The 12860-nt window shown below is 42.9% G+C and overlaps 1 protein-coding gene across 3 annotated transcripts in view; it reads left to right on the forward strand.

Annotated features, from left to right (window-relative positions):
- slc16a1a (solute carrier family 16 member 1a) overlaps positions 1-12637 on the forward strand; it is a 28519-nt gene extending 15882 nt beyond the window's left edge. Inside the window, exons 1-5 of one of the 3 annotated variants that reach the window (XM_085923915.1) lie at positions 7853-8362; positions 8431-8695; positions 10296-10439; positions 10764-11537; positions 11941-12637. In XM_085923915.1, coding sequence (XP_085780041.1) covers positions 8479-8695; positions 10296-10439; positions 10764-11537; positions 11941-12164 — 1359 coding nt within the window. In that variant the 5' untranslated portion in view covers positions 7853-8362; positions 8431-8478 and the 3' untranslated portion in view covers positions 12165-12637. Of the gene's footprint in view, positions 1-7852; positions 8363-8430; positions 8696-10295; positions 10440-10763; positions 11538-11940 lie in introns of those variants that run through there. The other 2 variants (XM_085923916.1, XM_085923917.1) reach the window with 2 other exon arrangements.
- The last annotated feature ends 223 nt before the right edge of the window (positions 12638-12860 follow it).

Consider the following 12860-nt stretch of genomic DNA (forward strand, 5'->3'; position numbering starts at 1 on the left):
TGTTTCGTAAAAACACGACACCGTGGCGCAGAATAAACTCTGTCCACAAGATGTCCTCATTCATTTGGAGGACTTGTGATGTATGCTCACGAGTCTGCTCTCACATTATTTATTTATTTATTTTTTTATCAACAGCCTGCCACTGGCCAACTTATTTCGACTTCCCAGTCTGTATTAGCTGCCGACAGCACCTACGAGGAAAATGATGATGATAAAGAATAGAAAGATTTTGCAATGCCTGTGTGCTTGGTCCGGCCAGGCCTGGGCTCTGAGCCAAAAGCGGCCTGGCCCGGCCCGGCCCGCTCGCTACCACAGCGCAACAGCGCTCTTGTCTTTCAAATTGTATCACTCGACACAGTGGCCATCTGGCTTCTCTCAGAGGTCCATGGTGACATTCAAAATAAATGATTCAAAATAAAACAGGTCAGGCACTCATTGGGGATTTGGAGAAATAAAATAAAAAAAGGCAAGAGCTCAGTATTTATTGTGGTTTTAAGACGGCAACAGATGCGTACTCACAAAAGAATTCACAAGATGAAGTGTTTTTCATTTAGCATTGTACTCTTTAGTTGAGGTCAATAAATGCATGAGGAGTTTGGATTGGATGAACAAGCATAGAATTAATGTTTTTCTGGAAAAAGCAAAATCTGAGATAACCACCATAGCACACCGCAAAATATTTCCAACAACAATTACAAGTCTCCAGCCCCAAAGCAGATAGCACTGAATGTCTCATGTGCACCGGACCGAGTTAAATTTGGTCCATTTTTAGCTGGTAATTATGATGTGGTGACCCAATTCGATTTTGCAAAAACATTTAAAAAAAACAACACTATGGTGCATTTCTTCGTCCAAAAAGTGTTGAAATGTACAGAATTTTACTCGTTTGTGGCCGCACACTAAATGTAGTCATAATTGCGAGTTGTTGTGTCCATTCGGTGCTGACAACGTCCCTCTAAGGAGGCACGCTCAGGCTGGGGAAAACTCTGATCTACGGCAGCGCAGCGGGAATTGACCCTCGTCGGATAAAGCGCTCCAAATTGGCTCCCTGATATATAGCAGCCCCTTGTTACTTGTTAGCGTACTCCCGTAGCTCACCCCGTGCCAATTTCTCCTATTCCCCTCAAGGTCAGCTGTCCATGCTGCTGTGCAAAGTAGCGGATCCACTCATAATCCCATCATAATACCTCTGGAGCTCCCTCGTCGACTTCACCTTCATATGAGCGTCAACATTTTTTGGGCAGCAACTTTAAAATAGTATAATAATGCGTTCAGTGATGACGACTCAATGATTTCAACAGCGATTCCGATTTAATCGGTATAACTGATTGGTTGTCGATTAATCGGCACTCATCTACCACAACGTTAACAGATGCCTTCCGCAGCTCTGAGGAGCCATTGACCTGAGCCCAGGTGTTTCAGCTCAGCACTTCCACAAGGAAAAGAGCATTTAAGGTTCTCTCTGAAGCCACTAGGGGTCCTTCATCAGCATGCTACCGCATTTTATTTCTAATGTGGCATTTGTTCATTTTCTACAATGAAGTGTCATGTGGATGAAATGTGATGCCTGTAAAGAGAATGCCATTGAATGTGCCACAAAGGAGCAGGAAGTACACACCAAAGATTTCTCACTCTTCTACGCGTGTGGCTTCAAAGATGCATGCAAGAACACCAAGCCCCAAAAATGGCTTTGTTGTAATTCATGTCGATGCTTTATTTGCCTTTGTTTGGATTTCAGCAAGTGTTAAAAATGGAGGCCCTTTTAAAGACTCACAAACGTACAGTCAAAGTTTGCCATTGTGAAAAAAGACCAGGTTACCGTTTACAATTTACTTTAGTAGCTTTTCAAGGTTTTAATACCACATTTTATTTCTTCTGCTAAGTACCACAAATGGCCTTTGTTAAGACTAAGTGCTATGTAAATAAAATGCCTTTCATCCGTCTATTAAAGAAGTATAATAATACGCTTTTAAAAGTGGGACGTATTCAGTGGGCAAATACTGTCAAGCCAATGTTTCTGCACAGGAAAACAACTTAAGCATGATTACAGTACAGCTATTTGACGTTATGACAGGGAGCATTGTATAGCCGGATATCTGTCAGTACAAAGGGCTGTTTAAAATGCTCCGAGCCAGATGGAGAATGCAAAGCGTGAATACGCATGTATGGATATGTGTGAGTGTGTGTGTGCCTTGTAAATAAGACAAAAGATTTTTAAAAAATCTTATTGGACTGACGTATTTATCAGGAAGCTTTCCAAGAGCTGTCACTTCCGACGCTGTCTTGGCTCGCCTTTGTAGCGCCCACTGGCGTATGTATCGCTGTGCTTCTTTTGTGTGCCGTTCACAATTCGACGGGATAACATTGAAATGTGCTCGGCTTGTTCACAAAGCAGGCCCCAAATTGCTTTGTAACTTCATCAAGCAACACCTTGCAGCATGTCACCCTAGCAAAGACCAGCGAGATGTTGTTGTTCTTTTTCAGATAGATAGCTCGATATTACATTGTGTAATTGCATGTCAAAATATGAAGCAGTCAAGACCTGAAAACATCTCTGAAAGAAATACAGAAAGCCGGTAAAAAAAAAAACATTGGATACAGTATGACTAAAAATGAATGGATATACCCTTAAAACTGCAAAGTTAGTATAAATTGGAGCAATATTAAGCCAAATTGGGTTTTGCTTCAGCACTTTTAAGAGTGCAATCTTCATTCGAACTTTTGACATATACGCACAAGTCTCTTTTGAGAGCTCGAAACAATGTGGCTTGAATTCTCTGTTTTGAATTAGTTTTACACTAATTACCAAAATTCAATGATAACCATATGTAAGCCTCTCATGAGGCTAATGTTCTCTAAATTGCTTTCCCGTTGAGTGATGCTGTGAAGCTCTGTATCAGTGTTGCTGCAAAAACACAGAAAAGGACACCACTGTGTGTGTGTGCGTGTCTTATTGTGTTATTGGTTAAGTGTGCTCTGTAAGGTGAATGCTCTTGTGTCACTGCAGTATCCTTAACAGAATGGATTCTTCCTTACTTTAAGCTAATTGAGTTTGGAAACATTGGGCCCGTGACCCTTGTGAGGACCCGGCTGCTTCTCGTTCCATCAAGATGCGATTTACTCCACTTTCATTTGTAGCGCACGCACCTTGGCGCCGGTAAAAGGTAATTGGCACCGACTTTTTGCCCCACGAGCGGGTCTTTCCGTTGTCCGACGCGCAATCACACTCAGTCGCGTCAAAGTTGCGGAGGCGATGCGCCATTTATTGCTTTCCCGCTCACGCGGCGGGGTATTGTTTTGCTAACCGGTTAAGATCATGCATTATGGGTGTAAAATGAAAAGCTGCATGCGGCACACTTTAGGAGCTCAGGCGCTGTAATGAACACAAGCACGTTGAAGGCCAACGTGCGCCACGACGCCTTACAGCTGATTATAGGGTATAGGAGCCGTCTTTAGCTGAGATAATCAACTTTGATCCCAGTGAAAATGCTATATGGACTTTTTTCCCCTCTCAAAGTGTGCTGCAAATACACCAAACCTCACGTAGTAAATGGATGCTAATGAAGGCTCACGCGTGGCTTACACAAGAACGTCTGCTAAATGAGAACGTGGAAAAGATGGTCTGTGGACATTGACGATAATAAGAATAGGCGGGGCTGATCCAGTATGGAATATTTACGGGCTGAGTTGAGGCCTATCTTTTTTTTTTTTTTTTTAAAGTACCCCAATGAGTACATCTTGAGTACATTTTGTGTCAACGTAGTATGACTCTGTTGATTGCGGCCATTTGTTGTTTGGAAACACAATATACGTAATCGATCCATTGTGAACAAACAATCGTGTGCCTATGCCGCTGTGCATGAGGCCAATTTTTCTTCAGGGTCATGTGAAGTCACGGTAGGAAAAAAGTACCTAAGTCCGCAAGTGAGAAAAAATATCTTGCTCATCTTTTTCTGAAAGGACGAAATGATGAGACAGAAAAAGAGCCTACAACTTTCAAGAAAAGATAGCTGCATTTAAAAAACAATAGCAGTGAAATTTTATCATACGATGAGTTTCTCACTCAAAGTAATTTTCTCACAGTAAACCCAGTGCGCCAAATGCAGTTTCTGGCGACAAACTGACAAATGAGGCAATGAAGCTTTCAAAAGTGCCCAACAAAAACACTGAATATATTGCTTCCATTTTCAACTCTCTCTTTTGGCCAAGTGGATTTTCTGCTAAGGCACTGACCAAAACAAAATATGGAGGCATAAGTCACACCATTTGGCTTGTCTTTGACCTTCCCAAAAATGGGCTTGATTGATTGATTGATTGATTGATTGATTGATTGATTGATTGATTGAATTTGTTTCCATACCGGTCCGTGAAAACATCGCTTTACGTCATGTGTACGACACGACCACGTATCCATCAATCCATCAATCCATCGATTGATTGATTGATTGATTGATTGATTGATTGATTGATTGATTGATTGATTGATTGATTGATTGATTGCTTGCTTGATTGATTGATTGATTGATTGATTGATTGATTGGTTGGTTGATTGATTGATGTTTTATTGAATTTGTTTCCATACCGGTCCGTGAAAACATCGCTTTACGTCATGTGTACGACACGACCACATATCCATCAATCCATCAATCTATTCATTTCAGTTTGTCTAACCGTGTTCAGGCTCTCAGATAAGCTGAAGCCAATTCAGAATGGCTATATAGTGGACTAGTTGCCAGGCAAGCATGGACAACTTAATGCAAACAGTAAAACACACTACATCCTATAAGACAAGATATGACATGTTTGAAAGTCACAAGGCATCCCAAGACACAGAGAAGGAAGCATTGCTTCTTACTTTACAGAGTCTTAGCATGGCTAAAAGCAATTAGGCCCATGACGTGAGCAGGTCCGGGATTTGTTACCGCTACTGGACCGAGCAGCCCCATGTAAGAACATGTCGTTCTTTCCTCCGAGGGATTGAACCCGGAGACAGAGATGGAGGCTCAGCGTGATTGATCTAATCCTAGTTCCTTTCTGATCCAAAGATCAAACTTGAGTGTGCCATGAATATGTATACGGCAACTTCTTCTATGCGGAATAAGAGAAGAGCCAGCCGCACGGGAGAAATGCAAGCACGCAGGGTGAAGGAGCACACGGCAGATTGTTTAGAAGAAGAAAAGAAAAAAACAAGATCAAGAAATACACTGAAAATTGTATAAAAACGGTTGAATGTAGTGTTGGATTTAAATGACAAAAAAAAAAAAATCCAATTGGTGACTCTTAGGAAATTTAGCAAGCATGAAAAGTATGAGGTGACTGCACTGAAGTGATTTTGGCAACGCTAACCCTTCAAACAAAGAGAAGACATACTTCATGAAGATAAGAAATTGCCATTCCTAAGCCTTGGTACAAAGTCGCTGGAAAAGGAAACGTCCCGCCACATGGGACCTATGAAGTGTAAAAAATGACACCGATTAACAATATCTGTTGTTGGACGCTCACAACTTCTAATGTCCGGGGCCGGATAAATCAGCCAATAGGGGAAGTCGGTGTGACAGAAAGCATCTTATCTCTTAGAGTGCAGACATGATTGGATATCCTCAGAGGTCAAACGCCGGCCCGCTCGTAAATGAGTGCGGCTCCGGCACATGACGGAGGGGTGGGTGGGGAAAGCATTGTAAGGCCGTGCCGCTAAGCCTCCCTCCGCTAATAAGAGGTGACCCCCCCACCTTACTCCCTTGCACCAGACTGTCCAAGTTTCACCTGGGCACTGAATGGACTTCAAACTTGATCCGAGGAAGAAAAAAAACAGATGACATTTGTTCCGCCGATGAGCTTTATTGTTGTCAGACTGGATGAAAAGTGACTGGAGCATCTGTGAAACATATTCTTTTTCCTCACATCGTCAAAGAGTCTCCTCCATGATCAGCGTTGACGTGTCCCGCTGAGCTTATCCGAGAGCGCCTGCCAGCCAGCCAGCCAGCCGAGGTATGATGCCAAAGAGGGCCACGCTCTCAAAATTCCCGATAGCACAGGCGGCCGACTATTTTGGGCATTCGCCGAACGTGCGTGTCTTTGTCAGCCTTGCGTTGACACATGCAAGTGATATGTGAAGATCTGGTTGTCCTATGCAAATATTAATACTCATCTATTTTCAATGAGACAAAAGCACCCGATTAGCAGTCACGTGTCGCCGGAGACCTCAAGCTCGCTCGGCTGCGGGAAGAATGAATGAAATTGCCGGAAGCCACGCTAAGCTCATCTAATGATTTTCCAGCGGCCTCGCTGGGAATTCTTACCAACTTTGTGGCTGTACAAAGCTAACCATAAATGAGAAATGAAAAATATCAGCCTCTATGGAGGAATTGTTGCTGAGATCTTGTTTCAAGACTACTTTTAATGTTGGCCCAGTCCAACAGCTCTTATCTATCCCAACATTAAACTTTAATTAAGTTGGCAGTGTCTGGAAAGCAAGTCGCAAGGAGTGTAGATATTTGGCAGTAATGTGGACTCCCACTGAGTCTCTGCAGAGCGCCCCACCAGCTGCTCTGTGCTGCTAGTTGTTTGGAAGAAGCACAAAAGCCACCCACTGCTCTATTAGATCTTTAAACTTTCAGGGACATTAACGTCATAGTCGTAGTATTCTATTTATTGACTTGATTTTTTTTTTTTTGGAACACATTTTCTTCAGGACTTGGCAATCAGTTCTTTTACATATAAATTGCCGCCCCTCCTATCACCATCCCAGTGCTTTTGTCGCTTTATCTGGAGCCTTGTCTGTGTTTACTATGTTGTCCATTTATCACTTCAACTTGGCTGCTGAATTTTTTATCATTTAAACACCAGTACAGACCCCCCCTCCCCGACCCCTTTCCACATTGTCATATTTGGGAGCCTGCACAGTGGACGTGTGGCGACTATTTCTAGACAACAAATATTCCTGAAGTTCAGGCCGACCTTTGGTTTGCAAAGTAGGAGAGATGCCGGCCGTGAACGGGAATCCGGAACATGTTAGCCCATGTTTTAGCTGAACAGGTCAGTGATTTCCAACCATTGTACTGTGAGAGATCTGATTCCACTTTATTGCTCTGATAATTATCTAATTACTCCCGAAAATGTGGCTGTGTCTAGCAACGCAGGGTGACAAGCAATGCAATTAAATGCTCAGCCACAAAAGGTCAAAAGGTTCAATTCATCAGCGCAGCCGCCTGTTGCATTCATACGAGTGAAAAATAGCGACACGGGCTGAGATCTTAATAAAGGATGGGAAACTCTGACATAGGTCACGATCTGTCTGGGATGCACGACGCGTTCTATGCTGACCAAAATAAGCACATTGATGAATTTAAGACTCATTGTAGAAAAGTCATTATACTGTACAACAATATTGGAGATGAGATAGAAGATAAAAATAAATCAGTGCTTCATCTATTGGTCCAAAAAGGAGGAGGTGATAACTATTTATGTATACCAGGTGGCATCTAAAGTGTGTATGAATGTTGTAAATAAGAATGCATGACAGTTTCTCCTCCATGGCTTCACTTGTTCCAATGCACATTTACAGCTGCATAGCAGCAGCCAAAATCCCAGCTCAATAACAAAAGTTCTTTAAGGCATTAAATATTTACTCCTCGCTGCTCTGAAGTGGCCGACCCAATACGTTTATAAGAGTGAGCGCTCTTCTATAAGGGGATTCATCAAGCAAATCAAGTACAAAACGACTGAAGAAGCAAAAAAAAAAAAAAAAAGAAAAGAGAGAGCACTTCACAGAGCTGGAGGCTACACGGCATTGTGAACTTGTGCTGTTCGTTCTCTGATCGATGCTCTCTCCGAGCCGCCTCCCCAGTGTAAACAACACACTAAGTTGTTTGACTCTGCGCATGGACTCTTATTCATCACGACTTAAGCGACACGGCTGGAGATGGGCGGATGGGAGCGCATGCCGAGTCAAGCTAGCTCCTAAATAGCATCCTCAATCTTGCACCCTGTTGTCCGTCCAGTTAGTAAAATGTTTGGAATGTGCATTTTGGTGATGGCTACGTGCACGTGTTAAATTCAAACTCACCAGATTTGTCTTTGCAATTCTGGACGGTAAATTGTCCGGTGGAATACTGACGAATGATTAATGATATTTACGGGTCCACAATACTAATTGGCATGTCAGCTAATCTCAGCAAGGCTAGAAAAAGATTCAGGGTTAAAAGTGTCACCCTAATTCTTGTTCTTTAGGGTATTTTAATAAATGCATATCACAAACATGACACCGTGACACCTTGGGACTTTTTAAATTGAAAAATGCGCATTCAGGTCATGGAAACGACTGATCGATACAAGTGGCAGAAATGCTAACAGTTAAAAGACGGTAACCAAATATACTAGTCTCCTGAAAAATGAAGCAATATTTTTTGAACAGATTTTTCTTTTGCATAGGCTTTGCACGTTATCTAGAGAAACCGAAAGCAACGCGAGCTAGTGAAAATGGCACCAGCCGTCGGCGGTCCAGTTGACTACACGCCCCCGGAGGGCGGCTGGGGATGGATGGTGGTGATTGGGGCCTTCATCTCTATTGGCTTCTCTTACGCCTTCCCCAAGTCCATCACGGTCTTCTTCAAGGAAATTGAAGCAATCTTCGACGTGACCAGCAGCCAGGTCTCCTGGATCTCCTCCATCATGTTAGCGGTCACGTACGGAGGAGGTAACGACATACTCACATATGAGATTTTATTGATAAAAATGATTCAAAGTGACAATTCAGTTCCATAAGTGTCCTCATGTGAATCAGTCATCATGAAAATTGAGCCAAAGAGTGAAATTGAAAGTGGCGAAAGATTTGCATGGGTACTGGAACAATAATAGGTCCATGTCATCATTTTTTATTTATTTTGGATTTTTGCATATCCCACTCGCTGCTTTACTTATTATTGTGTTACAAGTGGTTAAATGATTCTATCATAGATTTACACGGCCGATCATGTACATTTTAAGTGACATGTAAAATAAATAGTGTGCAAAAAATACAGTTAGATTTGCTGTGAATGCATATCTTGAAATCTTACATTATGTAAGAGATAGTTTTGCTATTAAAGTCAACAATCGAGTGAAACTACACGTCCATCTTAATCCCTCATTCCTCATTACATCAGCAAGCAGGATGTCGAACATCACCGAATCAAAGCAGTTTATCGTACAGCGGCGACACATTCCACCGAGAGGCCGAGTGACACCGTCAATGAATGCAAATGTTGCCATGTAAATAGACACAGCTGACAGACAGCAAGTGGCACATTGGAAATTGAAAGTTTGCGGCACTGCGATGCCGATGTGTGCTAAGCATTCACTGCACGTCAGCCGGACCAGTTCATTAAGCGACTGTTGCGTACTACCTCCATTTTTGATCCATTACCTTCATAATATTCCGCACCGGTTCGTCTTCAACCTTTTTATCCCGGGCAGCTCTCCCTGCGGGCCGCCAGGAAAGAACTCATTGATAGCTCGGAGACGGCCCGCATTACAATTTAAAGACCCTTTGTCTGGCGTGGCGCGAGCAAATGAGTTTGGACAACCGCTAAACAAAACAAGTGTCCGTTTCGATTTAGATGGACTGGGCAGTGTGGGGATTTGGCAAGAAGGCCGTCTTCCTCGTGGGTGGGTCATCGTAGACACACTGATAAAACCCACATCCGAAATGCATACAACGCAAATGAAACATTATCACGGGTCTTATTTTGTGCCGCGGGCCGTCGCTTTCCTACCGCTGCAGAACCAAAGGCTTGTGGCTGAGTTATGTCACCACCTGCTTCAAAGAGCCTTGCGGTAAAGATTTGCTGATATTGTAGTGCTACACACTGTGGCCACAACCTGCATCCCACATTTTCACACAATCAAACACAATCGTCTCTCAAATGCATTTCAAGTCAATTAAAGGAGACTACGCAAACAAATCACATCTGTCAATGTGTATGCATCTCCAAGGCCAATAAATGATTATTTCATTACAGCGCTCACGTTTTTTCTGACAGATCCTATCATTAATGGAATGAAAACACATCTACTGCAGTGCACCACTGACAAAAAATGATGCACAAGTTGTTGGGAGTTTGCTGTGCCTCAGATGTGGTGCTGTGGCCCTCTTGTGGCTACAAAAAGAACTGCACTCACATCCAACCCAACCCAGTCATCTCGTGTGTGTGTGTGTGTGTGTGTGTGTGCGTGCGTGCGTGCGTGCGTGCGTGCGTGCGTGCGTGCGTGCGTGCGTGCGTGCGTGCGTGCGTGCGTGTGATTTTCTTTATTTTCAGGTCCCATCAGCAGCATCCTGGTGAATAAATATGGAAGTCGTCCTGTTATGATGCTGGGAGGATGTCTTTCCGGATTGGGCCTTGTAGCTGCTTCTTTCTGCAATTCCGTCCAAGCACTATATTTCTGCATTGGTGTAGTGGGAGGTAAAAAGAAAATACTTGACACGTTCTATTTTATGCACACTTCTGCCATCTAGTGTTCTGAAACTACAGGTTGTTCAAATGCTGAATAGGATATATTATGCAGTTACAATTGGCACCATTTAAAACATGTATGTGAGAAATTGACAATCATCACAAACATTTATTGCCTTGCTGGAAATAGCTTGCAGCAGATTTACATTGGTTGTTGAATTTGACATTTTGGAGTTGGTCAGGCCCTCCAGAGAGCCTACATGAAATTTTTTTTTTTTTTTTTTTTTGCGATATGTCCTATTTTAAGTTCTAATCTTTGTGACTGTGTTTTAGGATTGGGATTGTCCTTCAACCTAAACCCCGCCCTCACTATGATCGGGAAATACTTCTACAAAAGGCGGCCCATTGCCAACGGCATCGCGATGGCTGGTAGTCCGGTCTTCCTTTCCACGCTAGCGCCTCTCAACACATGGTTCTATGACCGCTTTGGCTGGAGAGGAAGCTTCCTCATCCTAGGTGGCCTGCTGTTAAACTGCTGCGTTGCCGGTTCCCTCATGCGACCCATCGGACCCAAGCCCAAACCTGTGGCCAAGACTACGGAGCGGAGGACCTGCTCCCAAATCATGAACAGCTTCCTCGACCTGTCTTTGTTCAAGCACCGTGGCTTCTTGCTTTACATTTCAGGCAATATTGTCATGTTCTTTGGCCTTTTCGCTCCGTTAGTGTTCCTGAGCAATTTTGCCAAGAGCAAAGACATCCCCAAAGAGAAAGCGGCTTTCCTGCTGTCTGTGCTGGCGTTTGTCGACATGGTGGCCCGGCCCTCCATGGGCCTGGTGGCCAACACCAAATGGGTTCGGCCCAGGATCCAATACTTTTTTGCCGCCTCTGTGCTGTACAATGGCGTGTGTCACGTCTTCGCCCCCATGTCAGTCGACTACAAAGGCTTTGTGATTTACTCCATGTTCTTTGGCTTTGCTTTCGGTTGGCTCAGCTCCGTATTGTTCGAGACCCTGATGGACCTGGTGGGGGCACAACGTTTCTCCAGTGCCGTTGGCCTGGTCACTATCATCGAATGTGGCCCCGTGTTGCTGGGGCCGCCTTTGCTAGGTAACCCAATCGATGGCAAACATTAGAGTGGAACTTCCCCAGTCGAATACTGTTTGCATCATCTTGTTGTTTTCCAGTGCATTTCAATGGGCATCTATGACAATATAGCAGATGTTTGTTATTCACAGACTGGCCCGGTCCCAATAATTACGCCAAATTTTAGTATAGTCTATTGTGCAAAGTTATATTTTGCAATGGAACCGATAAAAAGTGCTGTGCCGAACAGCCGCAACCCGTTCGATGTTCCAATAAGATCCATTTATATTTCTATGGTTATCATCACAAATTTGATGGTACTGAACTAGTTCTGACTCAGACAGTGTTCAGCTTTGGAGGTTTCACTCTGTCCTGCGCTGTGCACTGCTGTACTTAAATTCCAACATGATTGTTTTATTCTTCACAGGGAAGTTCAAGGACATCTATCACGACTACAAGTACACGTACCAGGGTTGCGGAATCCTCCTCATCGTCTCTAGTTTCTTCCTTTTCATGGGCATGGGTCTCAATTATCGGCTGCTGCGGAAAGAGAGGAAAGAAGAGGAGCGCATGGCCAGAGTGGGAGATCATAAATCCTACAGGGACAATGCAGCCAAGGTGGTAGAGGGCAGGAACACAGACAGTGCCTAAGTTGTTTCATTTGAAGTCAATTTGTTTCTTGCAAGCCATAGAGATAAATCTGAAAGCATCTGCCTTATTCAGGACAAATCTCTGGTTAGCGTACACTTTATTATGACCACAAAAAAAACAACACTTATATTGTACTATCACATGCACTTCACTGGAAAATATGTATACATATTGGTATATATACTCATCCTTTTTTATAACAGGGACTGTTATTGTGTCTGGGTGCAGTGTCCACTTGAATTGACTTTATCAACACCTGTAACTCCCAGCATTATACTACACAGTATGTGATTTTCTTGACTAAAATTCAATCAATGAATAAATGTAGTGGATACTTGTATCACTATGTTTAGGACACAATGTTGGTTTAACATTTTTTTTTCATGTTTTGAAATAAGGGCATGGAAACCTCGCATCTTGTACAGTGTTTTCTCAAGTCATATACAGTGTTGCATTCACTACTCACAACTACAGGGGAGCTTTGCTTATTGTTTATTTTTGCTTCACACAAATAAATAGAAAAACACTACAACGTTTTCTCTAATGTCTATTGTTTGTCTGACATCATAATTATTATTATATTATAGAAATACAATCTACAATATAGGATACAAGAGTACCACTATATGTCGTTTAATTACATTAATTGGTTGAGAAATTACTTCTTTTTATGAATTGCTTATTTTAGAGAATTAC

This window comes from Syngnathus leptorhynchus, chromosome 11 (assembly GCF_054491065.1).
Source record: "Syngnathus leptorhynchus isolate UIUO chromosome 11, UIUO_Slep, whole genome shotgun sequence".
In the NCBI taxonomy this organism is placed as follows: Eukaryota; Metazoa; Chordata; class Actinopteri; order Syngnathiformes; family Syngnathidae; genus Syngnathus; species Syngnathus leptorhynchus.